Source organism: Anopheles ziemanni, chromosome 3 (genome assembly GCF_943734765.1).
Source record: "Anopheles ziemanni chromosome 3, idAnoZiCoDA_A2_x.2, whole genome shotgun sequence".
NCBI lineage: Eukaryota > Metazoa > Arthropoda > Insecta > Diptera > Culicidae > Anopheles > Anopheles ziemanni.
The window spans coordinates 91784870-91808240 of NC_080706.1; the positions used below are offsets into that span (position 1 = coordinate 91784870).

A 23371-nucleotide genomic window follows, 5' to 3' on the forward strand; every position below is an offset into this window, starting at 1 on the left:
GACAAGCGAATGCAATGGGAAAAAACGAAGAAACAGAAAAAACATAACCCTCTCCATACAAAGTATTGAAAAGCAGGACCCGGGCAGGTAAAAGAAAAAATAAAACTGCATATTGAAGGAATTAAATCACACAAAAAAGAGAGAAAAAAATTAACACGACGAACAAGATTACTTCCTTGCGCAGTGATTCGAAATCTTCTCAGTCCGATGTTACAAATCTGTAAAGTATTTTTCTATACTAAATTTCTATCTGCATGTAACTACTTGCATCGATATAATGTAATTTAATTTGATATGTAAAAAAAGCTACAAACTAGAACTATTTTGATAATTGCTACATCGAATAGATTGCTTTGTGAAGCTGGATGTCCTTAATGAAACATTTCACGTTGCCATGGTAATGACGTTTATTGCTTTGTGGTTCAGAAACCAACGACAATCGAACTCGAAATGTCCAATACGAGTTGCATGTGAAGAAAGTGTAAACATTGAACGCGTGCAAACATCTTCGTATACGAAACAGCGTATTCGCCACATTCTCCGCAAAATGTTGGTGAACATTGTGAAGGCTTTAGCGGTATCATCTGTCTGCCCCGTTGGATCATGTCTTCTCCAATCGACACGAAACACCTTCGTGCTTAAGCGTCGCTTTCCACCGTACCTGTACAAGAAAACCCAAAAACCGGGAAAACTACGTGGCAAACACTACGTGTACGACTTGGTCGAGGACACGACGATAGCGAAGAAACCGATCCTAGAGGTTGTATTGACTACGTTCGTCGAGGGCGTTGGATCGAAAGGGGATGTAGTATCACTGAAGCCAAACATTGCCTACAACAAACTGCTTCTGCCCGGTCTAGCAGTGTACAAAACACCGGAAAGTGTAGCGAAGTATGCTACCGTGAAGGATGCAAAGGTAAAAGAAGTGCACAGTTCCACCTACGCCCAGAGGACCGTGAACAAACTAGAAAGCTTGATTCTGGCTGTCGTCATGAACAAGGATCATCCGTGGAAAATTGAACCGTGGCATATTAAAGCTTCTCTTCGGAAGGCTGGATATTACGTTCCGGAGCACGCAATCACTTTACCGGAAACGCCTATCACAGGACCAGACCTTTTAAAACAAAACAAGGAATTCTACTGCACCATCACGACCAACAATTTGGAGAAGGCTCGCGTGCACTGCAGGATACATCACTGGAGCACAGAACCTAGCGATCGTCTACCGTACGTCTTTGAGCATTGGAAACTGGATTCTGAGCCACTGTTTGGCAACAACAGTACTCCTGCGCAGCCTGAAGATAACCTGAAAAATGTGGAAAAGTAAATGAAGGGTGCAATGGCATTTTTTTCTCGGTCATTTGTAAAATGCTAGAATAAATATTACCTTCAGTAGGATTCATAGTCAACCAGTGAATATCATTTGTTAGTTTTGACTAACATTTCTTCAAGGCGCAATGTAAAAGAGTCACAGAAATAGGTTGAGAATCACTGCCTCAGGCGGGGTATGTCGTTGCCGATGTGGCCGATGACAGCCGGAATTTTAGCATCCGTTCGCACTCAATAATCGATGTGTTCCTACTTCCACTTCAGCGGTTTGCGGAAATCGGTTCGACGTAACATTCGAGAGCTTTCCGGGGTTCGATCGAGTGTACTAAGGCTCGCCACTGTCGAGATAGTGCGACGCGATACGTCGAACCGCCATGGATCCGCTACTTATGCCTCGGCCACTACTCGTCGTCGCGACCAGGAGTCAGGACAAGGCAAACAGGAAAATCGATGTCCAATAGCCCCGGCTCGGTGGGCAATCGATATCAAGCAAGGCATGAAGGGAGATCGGCGTTGATTTATTCGCTCCAGACGACGAGACGAAGCGTACAGGCGATCGGCATGGGGAACATCTTCTCGAGGATCGTTTAATGAATTAATCACTTTTGCAGCTCATCGAGCGAGATTGAGGTCACATTTGGACACAGACTCTACCCAGTTCTAAAACAAAGGATCGTCATCCAGTGCCGGTGCGTAAATCTGTCAGCCCTTGGTAGTTCCTTTCAAGGGCGAAGAGCTTGGTTGGAACGCAATCACCGCAATGGGGAGCAGATGTGGTTGTTTTGCCTCTCATCCCTGCGAATTCACCGACAGAAAGTAAACATCCGGCATCGGCACAAAAAGGGCTCAAGCTGGCATCTGGCGGGCTCGAGGAATGTCGTAATTAGTACCGGCGTTTCATTCCATCCCTGTCCGTGCACGCATCCGGCATCCCTGTCGGGCACCCAAATAATCCGATTACAAGGCATGCGTGTTTCTGCTAGACCGATTAACTGATTGTGGCATCCTTTAAGTAATGCGCCAACGAGCCCGGCCATTTTCGCGTGCACCCAGTAATTGCGCGAGGATGTCAATTAAGGCGTTCCGCGCTCGGGTCTGTAAAAAAAGGGCTCCTACACGCGTTGCTTCTTCGCCTTCCACTCATTAGGCATCGGAGGATCATTACCTGCGGTGAATTCTACATGCCAGGGAGGGTGAAGTTTTCTCCCGGGGTCTTTTCCTTTCCCGGCGACCTTGATTGACCCCGTTTATATCGAAATGGGGCGAACAAACAACGAAGCTAAACGATGGAAGGATCGAATTATAGTGGTTTTCTCCTCGGATCTCCATTAAACGAAATTATATGTCCTTACTCTTAATGTAATCGAGCTCATTAGAGGGGTGGAGCAGGGGTTAGTGTGGGTTTGGGTAGCATGTCTGAAAGAAGGGGTGAAAAGTATCTATCTCGAAATAAATGTCATCTTTCATTAGGACTTGGACTGATGGAAGGTGATCTCTTGGGGAGCCTTGGAATTCCAAACCTTTGGCTGACCCTTTGATGCTATATATTTCTCCTCCGACAGAGGGATTGATCGTGCGATCGTATAGAAATTCCGATCCAATACAGATCGATTCTGTGGGGGACAGAAAAAAAAACAGAAAACCCTCGCGACTGCAACCACTAAGGAAAAAATAGGTATCGACTGCGGTCAATGAGTTCATTCATCCAAAGAAATACCGATCGTGACCGTCCGTGACACTCACGGTTGGCGAGGTTCGTTCGCGAACGGTGCGAAGGAAGGCAAACGGCCGTAGACGTTGGCGACGACGACGACGACGACACTATCTTAAGGCGGAATGGAATGTTTCACCTTCCAAACCGTTGCCAACAAAATCCAAGTCCAGCGCGGGGCGACTATAAAACTTCACCCAAATGATCGCGGAACGATCGCGGCTAGTGGCCGCTCGGTAGATGGCGCCTGGCGCTGTCACAACACCCCTGAATGTCACCTCTGTCATAACAAGAACGTGCGCAGGTTGCGGTGAGTTTCGTGAGGCACCTCCGGTCCGCAGGAGACCCCCACTGTGACTTTGTGCACCTCTCGCTGTCTCTCTCCACTCCATTCCACCCTTGGATACCACTCGGCACGCACGTGAGCATGATTCATGCCTTTAGGGGCAGGCAGAGCTAGGCATTTTGGGACTCGATTGGGTTTGTTTTTTCTTCTTCTCCGTTTCTCCACCGGTTCCGTCGCGAAGGTCTTTCGCAGGGTCCCTCTCTGGTGGGGGTCTTTGCCTTTGTTGTTTGTCTGCTGGTCGGGTGTGTGTAGGCTTAAACACTTCCTTCTTCATCCGCCACTTGATCGAGCGCAGAGTTATAAATTTCGCATCCACACAGCACCTTTCATCCAGAGGCCACGGAGCATGTCCTAGCCGCAGGAGATATAGCGGATCTAAATAGTCTGCCAAACAACTCCGTGCCTCAGAATCAAGTGAGTTTATAGAAAAAAAAACCCGAGGAAAATGGTTTGATATATCCTGCTCGAATGCAAGCCAGGTAGAGTGCGACCCGACGAACTCCAGTATCATATGTTTGGAACGCCCGATACTACCTGGTCTTTGATGGCCGGTTTGGTCTAGCCAAACGGTGATGACTAGGCGCACCGTGATCAGCTGAAAAAAGCCGTTGTTGTTGTTGCTGTTTGGCACAGCGGTCGATTACCTAATTTGGAACATGGTTTATGATCTGAGGAACGCCGTCCCCTCCCCCCGTCGGAGGAGGTTAATGGGGCACGTAAACGGCGAGAAGGAAGGAAATTTGTTGATGGCGAAGAGATATACCTCCCTCCACCTCTACTGTTCCACTTGTCCCTGAGGCAGGTGTGCGCAGGTCACTTAAGTTGATGGCGCGGTATCTGCTCGTGTCAAATAATTATTCAATTATCAGCTGGTTCTGGCGGGTGATTGACGCAACGGGGAGTCCCAGGAGGTGATGATAATGCCTTCCTTACTTCTGGCACTTCCTGGCGTAGATACTGTCGGCTTCAATCACCATATCATCAAGTTTTTTTTTCTTCTTGTGTGTGTATTTGCAAACTACATGGTTAGGTTAGAGCCCCCTTCACCACAGAGTTAGGTTCGGAGGAGCTCAATTATAATCAGTGTTTTGATTAAGATAAGGCGTGAAGGAGATTGTTCACACCAAGTCGGTCAAGTATTTGATGAAGTTTTGTACCTTTGCACGAAAGGTGATTAGATAGTTTATCTGCATGAAGGACGGACTGTCTATAGACCTCCACCAAGTCTAGAAAACTCCTACCTATGTACTTGGCGAACTTTCGCAATATCTGATCCAAAATTTCTGTTCATGCAATCACTGTTGATCATTGTTGAATAGCATTATTCAAAGTCTCAATGGAATGGTCCAGTTTTTGTTTTGAAATTACTTCATCGAAAAATTGCGTCAAGAAATAATGTTTTCAATAATTCTGGAGGGATTGAAATGGTAGGTCTCAACTAGCAATTTACTCCCTGTACCAATTCCCAAACCAAAACCAGAACATGACCGCAGCTATGAACCACTCGCTTTTGTCTTTACCATCGGAGATTCAACTGTAGTAAAACATCGAGAAGTTATTAGCGTGTCTTTAACTCGCCGACACAATTCTTTACCATTTCATTTGCATAATTCCCTGCGCGGCCTTGTGTGCACCTCACAGATCACTTGATCATATGCTCCAGCGGTCATACCGTATGCACATGCACACACCTATGCAATGTGTGTGTGTGTGCTTCCCATCTCGTGCACCGCAACAAAGACGGTGCAGTTGGAGTTGACTCTCGAATCCGGACCGCCGTATCGGTTACATTGAATGTGAAGATCAAGGTACTTACTTACCACTAACATATTGTGTGTTGTCACCACGCGAGCAAGAGAGAGAGAGAGAGTTCACTCCGGCGCCAGGAACGAACGGGTTCCGGGGGACCTTCCTTGGGCACGCGCTGTGTCATAAAGTGGCGCCTGAATACTGTTGGCCACGATCGGTTTATGTTGGCCACGACACTTCGTGATCGAGCAATTTATCTCCGGAACCCTCCCGCGCGGTCGCTTTCCTTCCCCCGGAGACGGTTTGTTTTTGTCACACGCTGCTCAAGTCCGCCCCAATCTCTTGGGTGCGTGAGATTTGAGGAGGCATGGGAGGAAGTCGGTGGAAGTCATAATGATCATACTTACTCCCGCAATAAAAAAAGGCGAGAGACGCGAGGGTGGACGCCTGGTGGATGTCGGTGGTGACAAGTGTGCAAGCATATTTGGGCATAAAACTCGTTCGCCAACCCCTGGTCGCTGGCGGCTCGTAGGGGCGCCACAACGACGACGGTCAAGGTCAGACCGGTGGTGGAAGTTATTTGTGGCAAAGTACGGAAGATCGTTTGTTTACATTGATGTGTCGCGCATCATCATCGTCATCATCGACGTCGACGTTGAGAATGGCGTCGGCGTCGAACGAAGTTCAACCAAGGGAATGCCGTCCTTGGCCATCGCCCGTACGAGCGGCTACGTTTTGCGACAGAACTCCGGAACTCCGAAAAGGGTTTCGAAGGTTTTTTCGGTGGGCCCTTTTCGGCGGGAACCACGAATACAGCCAACTCTTTCGATGAGTTAACCATTTTTGGGCACTTGGTCAGCTTTTCGACCGACGTTTGGTTGGGCGTATCTTGGAGCCACAAATATTGGAACTCATCAGTCACCATCCCCCACGTCGCTTCCGGTCATTGCCATTGCGGACAGCGTGCGAGAAAGCATAAACCAAAACTACGCAAATGATCGCGAGCGCACACCTACGCCACGCCGAGCCAGAACTTGGCGTTGGAAAACCGGTCGGCGGTTAGAACTCGTCATTTTTCTCTACCAAGACGGCGGGCACTTTAGGCGACCAGCATGGCCGCTTTTGGAACGCCAGAGGGGGGACCTACAAGCGGGCACATATTAACCTCAAATCTGGATCGTTTTATAATTGCAGCGACGCTTTAGATATGGACGCCGCGCGAGTTTTCCAACAAGGAAGTCGACCCGTTCGGAATGGGAATTGCCAGATCATTTGAATACATCGGACCGGACACACGCTTCGAGCGTGGCGGCACTCGATCGGCGAGATTGGAGATCATTTAATTCTCGTTCTTCCCGACTCGTCGGACGGACGGACGGTCGGATTAAGTTTACGATGATGTTCTGGACGGCAAGTTTGCACCGCCGGATCCGAGTCGCCATGTTCGGCGGGGATTTATTGTTTATGACAACCCCCCCTTGGTCCGCCTGGTCCGATGGTGGCGGCGGCGACGACTCGTGTGATGTCGTTTGCCAAACGCCGCCGACAGAACTCAGAAGTTTGGTTAAAACTATGTCCATATTTGGATCGGCAGCCTCCCCGGGGCCATTGGATTAGGCCGTTCTGTTCTGAGCCCGGTGAGGTTTGTTTTTCTTATTAGTGGCACGAGAGTGGCAAGTGCAGCCGTCCCAGAGCGATCCCGTGAAGACGAGTGTCCGGGCGGCTCGGGGCTTCAGGTGCACAAGGACAAGGTGCGCGGTTGTGCTAAAACCAACAACGGTAGGACTTCTTTTTTTTGTTTGGTTTTGCCTCTGCCTCTGACTTGTCTCTCTCTCCGTATGCTAATGGCTTGATTTGATGAGATCGTTTAAGCAAATGGCATTAAAAATGGCAACTTGTTTACGTTCGCTTCGGGCAAGTGGTTGGCGGGCGCCGATTGTTGCGCGATGGCGAATTACGGAACCGTCCGTACGGCCAGCGAGCTTTATTGATGCTTTATCGACAAAGGTGTAATGGGGGGGATTAAAACATCAACTAAAGTGGTGTCTTGTGTTGAGTAATTAAAAAATGCGAATATGGCACGTTAACAAATTAATTTCAGGCTTCTCGTTTGCCATAAAATGGAGGTATTTTTTTGTTTTGAAAGAGAAAACGTAAATAAGGAAGGATCGATCGTCGCACGATGTTCAAGGTGAACGTTGTGCCAAATATACATAATCCGTAACCTGAAACAAACGGACACGTCCGGAGCCATTCAAGGTCCTCCTTGCTTGCCTACCGAGTGTGTCACTCTAAATCCCGTTAGAGGATGAGTTTTGGAGCGGATTAACGTCCACCGTAGCGTCGCATCTTTGGTGAAACATGTCCACGTTTCCGTACATGGTGCCCTCGGGTTCGATACCGTTTGGCCTCTCTCGGACAGATCTGGTTCACCGGCAAAAAGTCACGTCTCGTTCAGTTCGACGCAAATGAACTTATTATGGCATCGATAGGCCTTGCCGTATCAATACTGGGGGAACTCCATGAGGTTGAGCGCTTAGCCAAGTAAAAACAGGCCCCAACAAATTGGGGACATTCACTACAATTGGAAATGGCCGGTTAAGAAATTGATCGTCAATCGATCGAACACCGAACGTGAGAGAGGAGTCGCCCACACTCGCAACTTTCTTCGGGATCGGCGATAAAATGGAACCGAACGTTTTATGGACAACCCCAAAATGTCTTGTTGATGATGACTGTTGGAAAACATTCAAATAATAATGAATTGATAGGTCCACCAGGCTTGTCGCCATCGCCATTATTGGCCACCGTCGGTCACGGTTCCCACGTGGGGACCACCGGAATGGGACGATTTTTTGTTGTTGTTGATTCTTTCATCCGATCAGTTTGGAAGAAAAGTTGTCTTTCCAAAAAGAACCACTTTCGGATAGCACCTGGGTGTGGACCGTTGCGGTGGTCAATCTCCTTGGCGACACGAAAAGTAATCATCCCTGCAGCTGTAAACCCCGGGCCACACCTTCTTGCACAATCACAGATTTGCGATTTAGCTTTCCTGTGCGCTAATTTCACCTCGATGTTATACTTCCCCCGGTGCGTGGGATCGGATCACCCCGCGATCCGTCTCGGCAATTAAACGCCGACCGTTAGAGTGGCCAGTACCGCGCTCTTGTAGAACCGGTGTGTACCATCCCTAATATGGTCGGGTTTGGTTTCGGCTTGCTTGAATCGGCGAGACACTAATCAGTGTGACAAAATCAAACCAGGAGCAGAGCCGCCGCCGGAGGAACCTGCCGGAGCTTCGGCGAGCTAGCGATCTGGATGGCTGGAAAAGGAGAGAAAGGCAATCGAGATCGACCAGTGTCCAGCTAGAACTGGGTAGCTTATGCGATCGAATGATTCATCGACAGGCTTCATCTGGAGCAGAGAGATGTATCGGGTCAGATTGAAGTTGGGTTATTGTGCAATGGCTCTTAATGGCATTTGGAGCAGGTTTATGGAATCATGACCGTAAGGAAGGTTTAATTGGCAACTACATTGTAGTTGTGTTAACCGTCCCACATTGTAGGATTCCAGCGTTTTACATCCCAGTTAGCAAACCCTGTAGTGCACGTAGAACATCCAACAATGCTAGCCTACTATAAAGTATTTGATGTTGAATCGTCAAATCTCCAAATGGCAACACAAACCGGACAAGTAGACAATTCGTCGCTTTCTAGGATCTACCAAAATGATAGTTGTCCCATGGATGTTTGTAGTAGACACGACCAATCGAGGGGTGCAGGTAAAAGTAGGGGAAATTCTTTGTGATTCGCGCTCGTTTCGTGATGCGAAAAAGCGATCATAGCCTACCTTATCCTGTACCCCTCAACTGGTCTTCTCTATTACAAACATTCAACCGCTAGCAAACATTGCGGTAGATTCTAGAAAGTGACGAATTGTCTACTTGACCCGTTTGTGTTGCCATTTGGAGGGACGATTCAACATCAATTACTTTACAGTAGGTTTAATGTTCTACGTACACTACCGGGATTGCTAACTGAGATGTAAAACGCTGTAATGAATCCTTGCTATAGAGTGAGTGACTAAATTGAGTCAAATTAACAGCTGAATTTATACCAAGCCAAAACGAGGCATAGAATTCCCTTACCTTGGCGTCACTTGTTGTATGCGTCACATCGCCAAACCGCGCGATCTTGTACTGCTTTGTTGCAATCAGTGAAACGTGCGTGATCAAGCGCCCCGATAGACTTTGTTTTGGCGTTCAAATTGCCCTGTCCACGTCCACGAAGGGTTGAGGTGGGGAACTCCTATGACATCATTCACATACGCTGAAAGAAAGGCCGCGCTAAGAGATAACACATAACTAACGACTCACTCGACACGAGGAAAATTATACATAGTCAGCTTTTTCCAGGCTACTGAATGCTGGGAAAACGTTGGGCATGCCCTTTAAGTATGTTCATTGGCCATTGGGGGTGGACATGGGGATAGGGGGAGAACACACTGATGCTGTTGATAGCGTTTAATGTAGCACCTTACCTCGGCATATGCGTTGCGAAAATACTCCTACATCGTATGGGAAAAAACGATGCGCTAAAGCGTCCAACATTTATCATCATTATTTCTTCATTCTTAATTCATTCTTCATTCACAGACTCTTGTGATTGTTTTGCCTTTTTTCTTCCCCCAGCTGAAAGTGAAGACGATTCGCGCACCGAAAAGGGAGACGGGGGAACGAGTGCTTGCCAAATGTATTATTGCCGGCGCCACGTTGCCAGCACGTTCGTTCGTTGTGAAATTCTGCTGCCGAGTGGTGAACGCCGCGACGTCCCCACCGAAGAATAACTTAATCTCCCGTCGATACCACCGTCGGAGTCGATCTTCGGACGCCCCACCACAGTGCAAGCCTGCACGCGACCAGACCGGGATGAGCTGGTAGATTCACCATCATGTACCACCGGCCACTCTCGCAGGACAACTCTGACGTGCCGTTCGGTGTTTGGTGTCGCAAGTGAGTCGCCAGTTCCGTGTGCGTGGAGCGTACTTTTGAACCGGGTGATAGGTGCACAGTTGATTGTCAAGTGTCGCTGGTCTAATAGACGGTCTACCGACCCGTGAAGTTTGGTGTTTTGTGTCGAGTGAACGAGTGTCTACCATTTAAACTCAGCTAGTAAACAGAGTGTCTCGAACTACCAGGTTAAGGAAAGAGCTTCAAATCAAAGAACAGATTCCAAAGAATCAGGATCAAAATGGCAACACTGTTGAAGAACGTTACCAACAGCATTTGCCATGCGTTCAACGCGTTGCAGCAGAACCGAGATTGTTTCGTGAGCAAGTCCAAACTGAAGGTAAGAAATCGCACTGTTTTGCCAAAGAACTAGAGACAATGTTTTTTTAGTTGTACTATAGTGTATTTGATATAAGTAAAATGTACCAACCATTTATGGATCAGGATTAACTCTGTTCGTTCTCTTAAATTAAATCATGTGTTACCGAATTTTTCATAAGGTGTATAAAGTAGCTTTTTCATCTATGATCATCTTCAAATATGCGTTTTACAGTTGGAACATTTCGTATGAGTTTTTTGTAATCAATAAATATAAAATGTAAAAATTATAAAATTTTATTTTAGCAAAGCATAAATGAGGCACAAAAGCAATATCTTTGGAAGATTTAACAAACAAAAAAATCTGATGATTTTAGAGAAATAATATTGGTGTGTAATAAAAGAAAGCTGACAAACAAAAATAATAAAACAGTCCACATGTTTTAGAAAGTGGTGGTGTAATACATGCGAACATTGTTGAACGACTAGAAACCATGACTGAAAACTTCTAAAGTGTACATACTAAAGATAATTTGGATGAATCAAATATGAGCCTTTTAAGTTGAGCAGTTTTGAGTGAATCGTTGACTCATTTACAAGAATGCCTTTTACTTCCGTAGTAAGTAAGAAACAAGCTCTATTCAGATACGAACACTAAGATTCTTTTCGTTATAATTTTTGAAAGTTATTACTACCAATTACTTTTTATTACTTCGTAAATTGATCTAGATGGAGTTTCCGGTAACGGTTATAAATATTCCGTAATAGGGGCTTCGATCGTTGTAGGAAGCTTTTACTACCGTTCTTTTTTTCGAATGTTTAAAGTGTGAAAACGATTTAATTAGCAATGAACCGACTCGTGGTCCCCGTAAGGAAGTGTTAATAGAGCATACCATTTTATTGGGCGACTTTTATTTTGAAGCTCCCTAGCAATTATTTTGTCTTAGACTACTTTTTATATCATTTATTCTTTTTTTCCTACTCAAAAAACCTGTTCGACGTTTGCTTTTCCTCTCCGCCCTCCCCCGCAGGTGTTAACGGCCAACATTGCCACACTGCTGGATCTGTACGGTGTGGAGCGCGGCTTAGATCACTTCCGCTCGACGGCCACACTAAATTTCGAGCACTACCGGTACTATCTGGCGCAGGAAGTGTTTGCGAGCGTTTCGAACGATTTGCCGCTGGCGGCGTTGCGAAACTATGAAACCAAAATCGATGAGGTAAGTGATTGGTTTTGTTTTTTGGTAAAATAATGATAATGAAATATGACGCCATTCGTTTTCTGTTTTTGGACGTAGGTTTGTTGGCTGGTCTGTCGGATGAACTTCCTCACGAACGATGAGTATTACACGGAGGAGGCCATCTATCAGTTGTTCCGGATTTTCTGCCTCGTCGCCGACCTCTCCAGCGACCCGAACGATCCGGACGTGTTCACGGTGAAGATCCACCCGCTGGAGGCGCTGATCATCATCAAGCATCTGCTGAACTCGCTCGGACTGAACTACGATGGCGACGGGAAGTACGACTATCTCCGCACGTCGGACGAATCGCTCGAGTTTGGGGAGCTGCTGGAGATGCTGCGGTTCAAGAACTACGACAAGGTGAACGACTACCGGGAGTCGATCTGCGAGGCGGTGGGCGATATGTATCAGACGTTGATTGAGGACGTGATCAAGAAGGGCTATCTGTTCCGGCGCGGGTACCTCCTGCCGACGTTCCGGGAGTACTTTTTCGTGCTTCAACCGTGCGAGCTGGCTTACTACAAGCATCCAACCGATCGGGACGTCTGTGGCACGATCGTGCTCGACTCGAAGTTTATGGTGAAGCCGAGCCACTCGAGCTCCGGCAAGCAGGAGAAGGTGCAACGGTTCACACTGGTGTCGGGCGATCGGACGTACGAGTTGGGCACGTTGGACCACAAGACACGCCTACAGTGGATCGCCGCCCTCCAGCTGGCCATCACGTACTCGACCGGACGGGAAGGGTTCCAGCGGGATACGGTGAACCGGCGCAAGCAGCAGCGTGAGACGGAGCAACGGCGTCGGCGGGAGGAGGAGCAACTGCGCAGCCAGCATCTGAAGAAGCTCGAAGAAACACACGTCCAGCTGGAGCAGGAAAAGTTGGCCCGCTTGGCGGCGGAATCGCAGGCACGGCAGTACGAAGCGGTCGCCCGGGAGGATTCGCGGCGCGTGGCCGAACTCGAGGACGTAAAGTTGTGCCTCGAGAAGATGCTGGAGGATGAAATTCAGGCCAAACGGGACGAAGAGATTGTCCGCGCACTGCAGGCGCGTGTGCTGGCGGAGGAATGGGAAAAGCGGGAGGAGCTGGAGCAGCTGCAGGCCGAACAGAAGAGCCTGCTGGAGCAGGAGCGCCAGAAGCGTATCGAGTTCGAGTACCGGCAGCAGGAGAACGAGGAGAAACTGCTCGAAGCGGAAAGCATGCTGCGCCAGCTGGAGGAGGAACGGAAGCGGTTGGATCGGGAACTCAAACTGGCGCGGCAGAAAATTCAACTGTCCGAAGACAATAAGGGTATCGTTGAGGCAAAATTACAGGTGAGGGCGTACGGGAGGACTCCCATTCGCTAGCCAGAGGATTAACGATCCGTTTCCTTGTGTTCTCTTGCAGGCCATGTCTCCCACTTATCGTACCAGTGCTGGCGAGTTCATGATCCGCCGGACGCAATCCTTCGTGGCGGCAGATAGGCCCGTCCTGGTGGCCGGTACCCGATCATCTCATAGGTTTAGCTAGATGACCCGCTCCGTTCGATTCCCCGAGTGGACACACAGACCTACACACGCCAATGTAACTTATTAACACCACACGTACGCGTTACTTGCCTATGTTTTATTTGTGTTATATACGTATTGAGTACTTTTAAGAACTAACCACTCCACAGCTAGCGCCTAAGCATGCAATAAACCCGGAACTAAAAGAAGAGGAAACCGTCCGCCCGCTCGCTAGGCCGTATTCTGTACCATCGAGTAAATATCCGATGTCTTCGCCCGAACGCCCAGAAGCCGATCGTTGCGGATCGCGTTGCTGAGGTTACCCTCGATGCAGGTGACGGGGCGCCGTTGTCCGTTGGAGCGGAACCGGACGGCCTTCCGGTTGGCACCGAGGCCACGGTCATCCACGATCACCTGCTCGTCGATGCGTACCAGCTTCTCGATCTTCATCGACGTTGGGCGCTTCGTTAGGAGATCCTCGTGCGTTTCCACCGGGCCTCCGCTGTTCATGTTGACCGTAATGAGGTAGTCCTTCAGGTGCCCCTTTAGCTGCTCATTTCGCTCGATGAGCTGCTGCTTCTCTTCGCGCAAACAGGCCACATCGATGCGTGCCTTATTGAAGCGCATCCAGAAGTTTTCGAACAGTTCCGCCGTATCGAACACCTCCCGCTTGAAGCTTTCCATCGTACCATCGATGAGGGCCACTGTGCCATCCGGTTCCGATGTAGCCTCACCGTGCTCGCTCGTCGCCTCGGAACCCCCGGAAGACGAGGGAACCGCTCTTGGAGGAGCCTTCCCTAGGGAGCTTTGCACAAACGGCAGCAGGTCTTCCGATTCCGTTTCATACTTTTTGCAAAATGTCGCTATCTGGAAGATGGATTTAACCTTCTTTAGCACCCCCTGGAGGTGCTTGATCGCATCGTTACTGTACACGGCGAGCGTCTTCAGCTGCTCCTGGTCGAGCCGACTGCCCACCTCCATCTCCTGCTTGAGGTTCTGCACCCGCAGCTGCAGTTCCGCTTTGCTCTTTTGCATCTGCTTCATGTTGAACTCGTGCTCCTCCTTGAGGGTGGCCAGCTTGAGCCGCAAGTCGGCAATCTGATCGCTCAGCCGGGCCACCTCGGCGTAGTGGTCCTGAATGTTTTTCGTATCGCTCGAGTCCTGATCGCGCAGCGTGTTGTACTCGTTCCGGTACTCCTCGGTGTTGCGCAGGTACAGATTCAGCACCCGCTGGAACTCCTTCCACAGGCGTTCCATTTCCCGCTCGCGCTCTTTGGTGATCATTTCCAGCTTCAGTATCATCTAAATGAAGGGAAACAAAAATTAATGTTGGTTGCAAAGCTTCCAAGAGCCATTCAATGGATCATGGTGGAGTGGTCATATCGTTTACGATATGTAAGCAGCCACCGCGGAGGTCACAGTCAATTAACGTGTCAGATTTGCTGATGATCTCTCACCGGGCTCCGGTTCGAGCAAATAGGCCTATTGTTGTTGATTCTGACAGCTACAATTCGTCCGCGTCTGTCCATCAACCGGTGGATTAAACGGCGGTCTATATAAACTCACACCATCACCGTCCAGGGGCCAGAGTGTAGTGAATCGGATTCTTGTAGTTCAACCAGTTCACGGTGGGATAACGTGCGAAGCGGAATGTCGAAGTCGTTCTAACAGCCGAAGTGATGACCTGGAAGAGGGGGGCAGCTACGGTAGTGGTCGGTGGAGTGATTTTGCTGATGTTTCTGGCCGGCTCGCTGCGTCCAGTGGAAGGACTTCGGTGTCGCACGAGTGAAGGTCCAAGCACCGAGGATGTCAAGCGGATCGTACAGACGTGCCTGAACAAGATAACGAACGGGGGTGAGAATCGTTCGAGCGATGAATATCCGAACTATGACTCATCGTACACGGACGACTCGAGCGAGGAACAGCATAGGATGGGGGAGGGTGGTAAGATGTCTGGCAACAGGCGTAGGTCTAGCCAGTCCAATGCGGGCGATCGAAGGATGGGCCGTCCGGAAGAGGGTACCGAGCGGAGGCAGATGGACGGTAGAGGCCAACGCAACGGTGAGGGACGCAATGGACGTCCAAGGATGGAGCCATCCCAGGATCGGGGTCAACGTGATCGGTACGACGATGACAACATGATGATGATGCGTGACTACGAGAGACAGCAGCACCAGCGTCGCAAGCGCCAGTACTACTCCGGCGGCCAGGGGCCACCGATGGGTGGTGGAGGAACTGGGGGAGATTTTTCCAGCAGCTTCGGCCACAACACTCCCGCCCAACAATCGACCGCTGGCAATGGATCGCGCAGCGGAAACTCATCACTCGAGCGTGATCGTGCCTGTCTGATGCAGTGTTTCTTCGAGGAGCTGAAGGCTACCAACGCGGAAGGGTTCCCGGAGAAGCATAAGGTGATGCACGTCATCACGAAGGACATCCGGGAGCGGGAGTTGCGCGACTTCTACATCGACTCGATACAGGAATGCTTCCGGATGCTAGGCATGGACAACCGGCTTAAGGACAAGTGTGATTATTCGATGCGCTTTGTGACGTGTCTGACCGATCGGTTTGAGTCGAACTGTGACGATTGGGACGTCGACACTTCCGCCATGTTCTAACTTCTTGTTCGTACTTCTAGTGTAGTTTATCCACACATCGAGCACCTCTTCGCGCCTCTCCGTTCGGGTTAAATAAATGTTAATCTAGCAAGACGATGAAAATCGTACAACGAACTGGTTACCGAATTCTTTAGCTCGTCCTTCTTCAGCATATGATCTTCGTCGTTCCGGAGCCGATCGGTGCGGGCCTTTTCCACCAACCCGTAGAACACACACTCCAGGTCCTTCTGTAGACCGAACTTCTTCGACTTGTACAGATCCATCTCGCGCTCGTAGTTCTCGATCAGCTCCCGCTTGTCCAGCTCGTACAGCTGCATGAGAAAGTTAACGCGATCATTGTGGATCCCTGCGGTAAAGAACAAACCGGGTTGGAACACTCTCGTCGAATGGGAAATTGCGTCCACAACCTACGTATAATCTTCTCCACCCGCTCCATATGTGCGTGCAGCATGGTCGAGTAGAGATCCTCCGACTCGTCCAGATCGCACAGCAGCCGCTTGATGACCGCATTCTTGTTCTCGATGCACTCGGTGCAGGTTTTCTCGACCGCCTCCACCTCCTCCTTCAGCTCCTTGCACTTGATGTTGCGCAGTATCGTGCGCCACTCCTGGTTGATTTTGGCCAGATTCAATCGGGCGAATGCATCCTCCCGTTTCAGCTTGTTCTGTGGTGAAAGAAAATCATTACCGATAGTTACCCAAGAAGTTCCAAGAGATGCCGTTCGGACCAACCTTCATAAACGTCGCTATAAGCTGCTGCTTCCGACGGCGTGCTTCCTCCTCCATGTCGGCTCGATGTTGCAAATACCGAGCGCGCTCCTCCTCGGACATTTTGGCCAGCTTGTTCTTATTTCCTCCCTTTTTCTTTCCCATTTTGAGGCCGTCGTTATTGTTTGCGTTTTTTGGCGATTAGTTTACACGTCTGTTTATCTGATAACCTACTTTAAAGCGGACGACAACGCGGTCACGATACCGGTGGTGTGTCAGTCAAGTTTTGCTAATCTAGTCTGTTGAACGCAAAGTAGGCTGACTTTGTTTATCGCGGAAAAACAACCCCTCCGAAGTTTCGATTGCGTTTCCCGGGGAAACCGATCGCAGTGTGCGCAAACTCCGATACTTTCTGTAGTTGCTCATATCGGAGGAGGGTCTTCTTGAACGATGGCGTCGTGCGCGGATGATGGATCGTTGGTGGAATATCTTTTGGCAGAAGAAAAAGCTGGCCGAGAGAATTTGGACTTCTTTCTACAGAAACATCGGATTGAGGAGGTTTTCGAGGAGTTATTAAAAGATCTAGAAGCCCTCGGTAGGGTTGAGTTTTACTTCGGTAAAGGACAAGAAAATGAGAAAGATCTTTGGAACAAATTCAGAGATGCTTTAGAATCCCAAAGAACATCGTACGAAGATTTAAGGAAGCTTCTAACGGAATTCGAAGGAAAAATAGGCAAAGCAGACAGTGTGGAGGATGGAACATCACCATTTTTCCAGGAGATCCTACAGAGAATACAACATGTTGCCGACAAATCCCTTCTACGGTCTCCAAGCCCTCCGGTTGTCATTAAAAATCGTGCCGAGCAGGAAACATTCCGATGGACACGGCTAATAATGTTACAAGAAACTCAACTGGAATCGCTAAAACGCAAGATTGAGGAATACAAACGGAAAATAGCCGAACGGCAAACCCAACGCCGGGAGCTTCAGCTTCAAAGCAGCCAAGAAAAGGATTATCAAACGTCCGCATCCAATGCAGTGCTGGTGGATATAAAGCTTTCCGGTGATGGAGTTATTCAACGTCTGCAAGAGGAAATATCAAGCCACCCGCCGTTTGAAAGTACACCAGAATACCAGGCTAGTTTGGATCGGTCCGACCAGAAGCGGAAGCGGATTGCCAAGCTGCACGTGCAGCTGCAACTGTGGATTAAAAAGTATGACAAGTTCATCGGTGAACCGATGCCGTCGTTGCTTGAGCTCGAGGAGCGGATGGCCGGACTGGAGGAGTGGAAGGAAACGGTCCTGAAACCGCAAGAAGAGCGTTTGCAGGAGTTGAAAGAGCAAGTTGGGGAATTTGAGGCGATTGCTTTCGAGGAAAAAGTGGAAGAGATGAGGAAACTGCATGCGGTGCGTGTACTACAGCGGGCTTGGAAGCGCACGCTTGAAGTGAAACGGTCGAAAAAGTCGAAGAAGGGCAAGAAAGGTAAAGGAAAGAAAAGAAAGTAACAACCCATCGGAACATGAAACATGCAAAATTATTTTTGAAATCCATACGAATTCAAAACAAAATGTTGAATACTTTTTATATAAATCCATACACCAGTGGGAATTGATTTGCGCAAGTACGGTTGCTATGGTTTCCATGGTTGCTATAGATCGATTTTGAAAGCGTCGTTTGTTGAAACCTTTAGCGAAACAGATTTGATACAGAATACCTTTTACTTTCCTAAAAATGGGCGACAGCTTCGAGGCGGTGTGTGCTGGAGATTCCGAGGAAGATGTGGCCGCGGTCAAGACGATGGTCGAGAAGATAACGTCCGAAATAATGGCCCACGGTGAGGAGGAGTACGACTCGTACGATCCGGAGAGTTTGCAGAAGGTCGAATTCCACATACAGATCAGCCGAGTCGGGACCATCTTGGGCGAAATGACCCAAACGCTTGAGGTGCTGTTCTGTCTGCCGATCATCTGCAACAATGAGACCCTGTTGGACGGTTGCTTCGAGGAGGATGATAAGAATGTGGTCAAATTTTTGAGCCAATACATTGCGTCCAACTCCGGCGCGGGTATGACGAAGAACGATATCGACGTGGATCAGCTGAAGCTACCGGGAGGACAGTTGATCGAACTGGCTACGCTTTTGTCGAAGAAGGAACTTCATGCGGCCACCGCCGGCCACGTAAAGCAGGCAAGACCTGGATAAACCACGTTGAAATGTTTCTTTCTTTCATGAAATTGCTTCAGCTTCCAGGGATGTACAGGCGTTTCCTGTCCAACATTCGGGAATTCCGTAAATTTACCATCAACAAGATGAAGCTGACGGCTCAGAAAGATCTGGCCAAGGAGAAAATACTGCACCGTTTGTGGACACGCAACGAGCGGAACAAGAAGGAGATTCGCAAGATCGAGGACATACTGGTGATGAAGAAGGAAAAGCTGGAGGAGTCGGTGCAGGAGAAGTATGCCGTGATCGAGCGGTACACCAAGGAACTGGAGGAGCTCGGCCAAAATAGTCGTGAGGAAATCATCAAGTACATGTAAGGGTGACGAGGATTTCGAAAGGGAACGCATGGTTACTCGTTTTTCCTTCTCCGTAGGAATGATTCCGACCGGGAAATGTTCCACTACTTCGAGCGGAGTGATCAACGATACGATAATCTGCTAGAGGAAGCGGCCAGTACGATGAAAACGTACCAGCAGCAGCTTCAGGAGGATTTGGCAGTGGAAAAATCGAACCGCCTGAAGAAACTGAAACTAACCCAGCAGCTTCAGTCGTGGTTGCACAAGTACGACAAGGACGCCGGCGAAAGGACGCACGAGCTGAAGGAGCTGGTGGCCAAACTGAACACTCGCCAACAGGAGTACGACCGTTGGAAGCGCACCATCTTTGATCCACAGGAGAAAAAGTAATCCTTACTGTTGGCTCATGGAAATTCATGCAAGACAATCTGGTAACATCGTTTGATTTTGTTTTAGATACTTTGATGCGATGGAAGAAAAGCGCCAGATCGAGATTCGCGAGCAAGAGGAACGGATCGAGGCGTTTATGATGAATCGTGCGGCAAAGGTGCTTCAGAGATGCTGGCGTTCGGTTGCAGAGCGGAAGCGTAAGATGCGTGGCAAGGGTCGTGGTCGTAAGGGAAAGGGAAAGCGCAAGTGAGATCTGGTCCCTTGATACCGCAATTGATATTTTTGTAATCACGTATGTGTTTGTGCGTTTGAGTGGCAAAAAAGATTTCACAATTTTCATAATACCATATGTGTATTTAACTCACTAGGGCGCATTTATCACAGGGCTTTCCGCAGCACTATTGTTAGCGTCGGAAAATCTTCAAACTATCCTCACACTTGAAGATACACAAACGTAAGAAGGTCAATCCAAGAAGCAGTGATTGACCTAGAAATTCACGTTCAGCGCGATCGTTCTCCTCGTACACAATCTTCAATCCGGACGGAATGGCCAAACGGGACTGGATCGATTCGAGTGCTTCCTCGTTCGGACCAAGCTGTCTCTCCATTAGCGACCGGATGACGTCCTCTGATGATACCCGTTCGTTACCGATAAATATTCCAAACAGCCGGGCGGACAGGTATTGCTTAAGGAAGAAGACATTGCTTCCGATCGTTCCGTCCGTGGGATGTTCTACGTTTCCGGTCAACGGGGAAGGTCGGTTGGCTAGCATAAGCATCAGCATGCCGATCAGCTGCGACCGCTGCACGTTGATGTTGGTCTGCACGGCCGAACCCATTGCGGAGGCTTGCGCTACCGGGGGATTTTCCACCACGTACACATCGGCTTCCGGAATCAGCCGGTTGATTTGGGACACGTTTCGGATCAGCTCGTTGATGTGCAGCTTGCGGTCGCTAATGTTGTAGCTGTTCCAGCCGGTCAGCGAGGTAGGTTGATCTTTATCCAACTTAAAGCGGGCCCATGTCACATAGTCGAGGCCAATGTACACCGACACACAGCTGCCTATCTTCGGAATCACTTGTGGGCTGAGGGCGGGAGTGGTGAATTTGACCTCTTTCTTTATCGCCTTCGGTGCCACATCCGCGTCCTCCTTTGGGCCGTGCACGATGGAATCGTAAAACTTTCTCAACACCGTAACACCGAACCCATCCAGCTCGAGCACTTGCTCGAGCGAAAGAAAGGCACCGAACTTTTTGCGCCATCCTTCGATCTTTTTTAGCCGGTACTTTGAAATGTTGTACCTAAATGGAAATGATAGTTGGAAAAATGAGGCAGATTAAACTTGTTCATATAATTATGTTCGGATATCGGACTCACTTGTACAGCTCTTCGACGTCCTGCTCGTTCAGGGTGTTGAGAATCTTTTTCGTTTCCTCGTCGGAGTAGGCGCACGGAAACCCGAGCTTCGTCGTACTGTCCACATTGATGGGACGTGCCTGCGAGATGAAGGCGACCCGGCCGGAAGTTATTTGACGGCGGAGCAGCTGTCCAAGCATCATTGATGCCATTTGCTTGCGACTGGGCCGAAGGAAATGGGATAAAATATGCTGCACTAACAAACTAAACAATCCTTACAGTCACCATCCGAGAGCGCACGTAACTTTGTTTTGATTTGAAAACAAGGTGTCAGTATCAGGTTTGGTCAATACGATCCTGTGTGACATTTGGGTGGATGAGTCAACCTTTCCCATAGGAAGTTGTTTAGCTTTCGGTAAAAAAAAATCCAAATTTGATTAACCGTCACCCGTTCAACCGCCTACCCGGGTAGTTTTTGGAGTTTTGTTTTGTTCTAACTTATGATTGGATTGACGTATCGGCATGAAATTTTTAGAATACCTAGAAAAATTCATTTTCGATCGTTTTGCTAAAGAAAAAAAATTTTCCAAGGAATTTAAATAATTTTTATTTGCGTTTTTCGGTTGATACCCCTCAAACGTTCAACCGGACTACCCGGGTAGTCCATACATTTTGTATGGGAGACTCCGTTTTGCTGTACTTAAGACTTAATAACTTTTTATCTAGATGTCGGATCGATTTGAAATTTTCAGTGAAGATACTTGAGGGTGTTTCCCAAAATATTGTGTAGTTTTTATAATTTTAAAAATTCATTAAGTATGTTAATTTGAGGTTCCAAAAAAATTCACCATTCACATCTACAACCATTTATCTGTGTAGTTCATATAATTTACATAGAAGTTTGCTTTTTCTGTATTTTAGTACTGATATATTTGCTCGTAGATACTTAACTACTTGAAATGTTTTGGAAAATTGCATAAAATATTGTAAAAATTAATAAACTCTCAGTCGCTTCATGCTATCTTCATGCTTCAACTGAGAACAAAGTTTTGTCCGTTATTTAATTCTTTTTTCGTCAGAAATGCTGTTCCTAGTAATTCTTCTATAAGTCTGTTCGGTTTTATCTATTCAAAGAATTGAGTTTTTCCATAACGCTCACTTTTACTTAACTTTTGTTGTACTTTGAATCACACACATAGTCGACTAGAAACGGATTAATAAACGTGTTTGTGGCGCACATTTTCTGAACAAAATGATGTGTAGCATACTTGTGTTTAATATTAGACTAAGATTTTAATGCCTAAACGTAAGGCATAAATGTTTAAATTATCGGATTCGTGTTTTCGAATGAAACAATCCTACTTGAACATTTCTAAAACATGTTTAAAAAAATTTAATAAATTTCTGAAAATTTCAAGTAATTAAGATTCAATGATCAAAGATACGTATACTGAAATACAGAAAATGCAAACTCTTATCTAAAATGTTGAAGCTACACAGGTTTCGGTCATAGATGTGAAGGGTGACATTTTTTGGAACCTCAAATTAACATAAATAATGAATTTTTAAAGTTATAAAAACTACACAACATTGTGGGAAACACTCTCAAGTATCTTCACTGAAAATTTCAAATCGATCCGACGTCTAGATAAAAAGTTATTAAGTCTTAAGTACAGCAAAACGGAGTCTCCCATACAAAATGTATGGACTACCCGGGTAGTCCGGTTGAACGTCTACGTATGTAGGTTTGGTTGAACGGGTGACGGTTAAAAAAGGAAGCAGTAATGAATTGTTTAGTCTTTTAGAATATTGTTAGTTCATAGACTGTTCAGAATTGATGCTAATAACCACTTTCAAAATCGTTTTTTAAAGTCGAACCGGTCAAATTTCCCAACGCACGAACCTCAACAAGATACTTAAAACAAAGATAAATATTCACCCGGAATGTATGCAATGGCATCACAAAATAAACGCTAAATTTATGCAACCGTTGAACAGAATGAAAAACAGTTGATCCTTTTCATTTATTTAATTAATTTTAAAATTACTATGCGTTTTAAGGAATACTGTTTAAAACTATGCCCTTTGTAGGCATAGTATTTTCTTCAAATAAATAAAATGGCCCCTCAGAACGTTGCGGCTTTTGAGGGTTTGATTCGAGGCTTCTCATGCTTTAGTCAATGATTCGTAAAAAAAGGATCAAGTTTATTAACACATCAACCGTGGAGCCTGCCAACGGATTTTTCTGACTTTCCTCGCACTTTGGTGGCTATGGTGTAACAGTCTATGACATTCAGATGCTTTGTACGAGCGACGAGGCTTTGCGTAAGATGAAATCGACACCGACAGGACACTGACGGAATGCCGATCTTTTCATTACCGCCACTCTTTTACCGGGATTTTGTGCGGGTTTTCCTGTCTTATCGAACATAGTTTCGTCGTTCCTTAGTATCCCTTAGTAACTTCGCACACACACACACACACACACACATACCTGTGGTTTGATGGTTGGACCGAGATAGTTTCCAAAGGGTACATTCCTAATGCGGCCAGTGTGAAGAAGTGAAGGTCTGTTCAAAGGATCTCTTTGAG

General features: G+C 47.5%; 6 protein-coding genes across 6 annotated transcripts; 4 read left to right on the forward strand and 2 right to left on the reverse strand.

The window, feature by feature from the left end:
* Positions 1 to 542: 542 nt before the first annotated feature.
* On the forward strand, positions 543 to 1341 carry LOC131288257 (large ribosomal subunit protein bL9m-like). Its single transcript, XM_058317375.1, has one exon. It carries the CDS (start codon positions 548 to 550, stop codon positions 1325 to 1327), a length of 780 nt encoding a protein of 259 aa, XP_058173358.1. The 5' UTR covers positions 543 to 547; the 3' UTR covers positions 1328 to 1341.
* An 8764-nt stretch (positions 1342 to 10105) lies between these two features.
* Positions 10106 to 13216, forward strand: LOC131287827 (differentially expressed in FDCP 6-like). The gene is made up of 4 exons (XM_058316911.1): positions 10106 to 10483; positions 11493 to 11681; positions 11760 to 13013; positions 13087 to 13216. The coding sequence occupies exons 1-4, from the start codon at positions 10385 to 10387 to the stop codon at positions 13207 to 13209; spliced, it is 1665 nt and encodes a 554-aa protein (XP_058172894.1). The 5' UTR covers positions 10106 to 10384; the 3' UTR covers positions 13210 to 13216.
* Positions 13217 to 13418: 202 nt separating this feature from the next.
* Positions 13419 to 16677, reverse strand: LOC131288960 (dynein regulatory complex subunit 2). The gene is made up of 4 exons (XM_058318144.1): positions 16537 to 16677; positions 16217 to 16469; positions 15928 to 16151; positions 13419 to 14489 (listed from the first exon to the last, which is right to left on the reverse strand). Exons 1-4 carry the CDS (start codon positions 16675 to 16677, stop codon positions 13419 to 13421), a joined length of 1689 nt encoding a protein of 562 aa, XP_058174127.1.
* Positions 16678 to 16962: 285 nt separating this feature from the next.
* Positions 16963 to 18018, forward strand: LOC131285821 (uncharacterized). Its single transcript, XM_058314675.1, has one exon. The coding sequence runs from the start codon at positions 16963 to 16965 to the stop codon at positions 18016 to 18018; it is 1056 nt and encodes a 351-aa protein (XP_058170658.1).
* Positions 18019 to 18244: 226 nt separating this feature from the next.
* LOC131288778 (dynein regulatory complex protein 10-like) lies at positions 18245 to 19672 on the forward strand. The gene is made up of 4 exons (XM_058317954.1): positions 18245 to 18700; positions 18757 to 19049; positions 19110 to 19418; positions 19489 to 19672. Exons 1-4 carry the CDS (start codon positions 18245 to 18247, stop codon positions 19670 to 19672), a joined length of 1242 nt encoding a protein of 413 aa, XP_058173937.1.
* Positions 19673 to 19761: 89 nt separating this feature from the next.
* On the reverse strand, positions 19762 to 21055 carry LOC131287598 (uncharacterized). Its single transcript, XM_058316661.1, has 2 exons — positions 20801 to 21055; positions 19762 to 20724 (listed from the first exon to the last, which is right to left on the reverse strand). The coding sequence occupies exons 1-2, from the start codon at positions 20989 to 20991 to the stop codon at positions 19827 to 19829; spliced, it is 1089 nt and encodes a 362-aa protein (XP_058172644.1). The 5' UTR covers positions 20992 to 21055; the 3' UTR covers positions 19762 to 19826.
* Between the last annotated feature and the right edge of the window lie 2316 nt (positions 21056 to 23371).

What these genes read in the sequence shown, in the direction of transcription:
- LOC131288257 (XM_058317375.1), top strand. Translation starts at nt 548, where the DNA reads ATGTTGGTGAACATTGTGAAGGCTTTAGCGGTATCATCTGTCTGCCCC.
- LOC131287827 (XM_058316911.1), top strand. Translation starts at nt 10,385, where the DNA reads ATGGCAACACTGTTGAAGAACGTTACCAACAGCATTTGCCATGCGTTC. An exon ending in TGAGCAAGTCCAAACTGAAG is followed by an intron (nt 10,484 to 11,492) that starts GTAAGAAATCGC and finishes CCTCCCCCGCAG; the next exon opens with GTGTTAACGGCCAACATTGC. An exon ending in TCGTTGAGGCAAAATTACAG is followed by an intron (nt 13,014 to 13,086) that starts GTGAGGGCGTAC and finishes GTTCTCTTGCAG; the next exon opens with GCCATGTCTCCCACTTATCG.
- LOC131288960 (XM_058318144.1), bottom strand. Translation starts at nt 16,677, where the DNA reads ATGGGAAAGAAAAAGGGAGGAAATAAGAACAAGCTGGCCAAAATGTCC. An exon ending in TTATAGCGACGTTTATGAAG is followed by an intron (nt 16,470 to 16,536) that starts GTTGGTCCGAAC and finishes CTTTCACCACAG; the next exon opens with AACAAGCTGAAACGGGAGGA. An exon ending in GCGGGTGGAGAAGATTATAC is followed by an intron (nt 16,152 to 16,216) that starts GTAGGTTGTGGA and finishes TCTTTACCGCAG; the next exon opens with GGATCCACAATGATCGCGTT.
- LOC131285821 (XM_058314675.1), top strand. Translation starts at nt 16,963, where the DNA reads ATGGCGTCGTGCGCGGATGATGGATCGTTGGTGGAATATCTTTTGGCA.
- LOC131288778 (XM_058317954.1), top strand. Translation starts at nt 18,245, where the DNA reads ATGGGCGACAGCTTCGAGGCGGTGTGTGCTGGAGATTCCGAGGAAGAT. An exon ending in CCGCCGGCCACGTAAAGCAG is followed by an intron (nt 18,701 to 18,756) that starts GCAAGACCTGGA and finishes AAATTGCTTCAG; the next exon opens with CTTCCAGGGATGTACAGGCG. An exon ending in GAGGAAATCATCAAGTACAT is followed by an intron (nt 19,050 to 19,109) that starts GTAAGGGTGACG and finishes CCTTCTCCGTAG; the next exon opens with GAATGATTCCGACCGGGAAA.
- LOC131287598 (XM_058316661.1), bottom strand. Translation starts at nt 20,991, where the DNA reads ATGGCATCAATGATGCTTGGACAGCTGCTCCGCCGTCAAATAACTTCC. An exon ending in GACGTCGAAGAGCTGTACAA is followed by an intron (nt 20,725 to 20,800) that starts GTGAGTCCGATA and finishes ATTTCCATTTAG; the next exon opens with GTACAACATTTCAAAGTACC.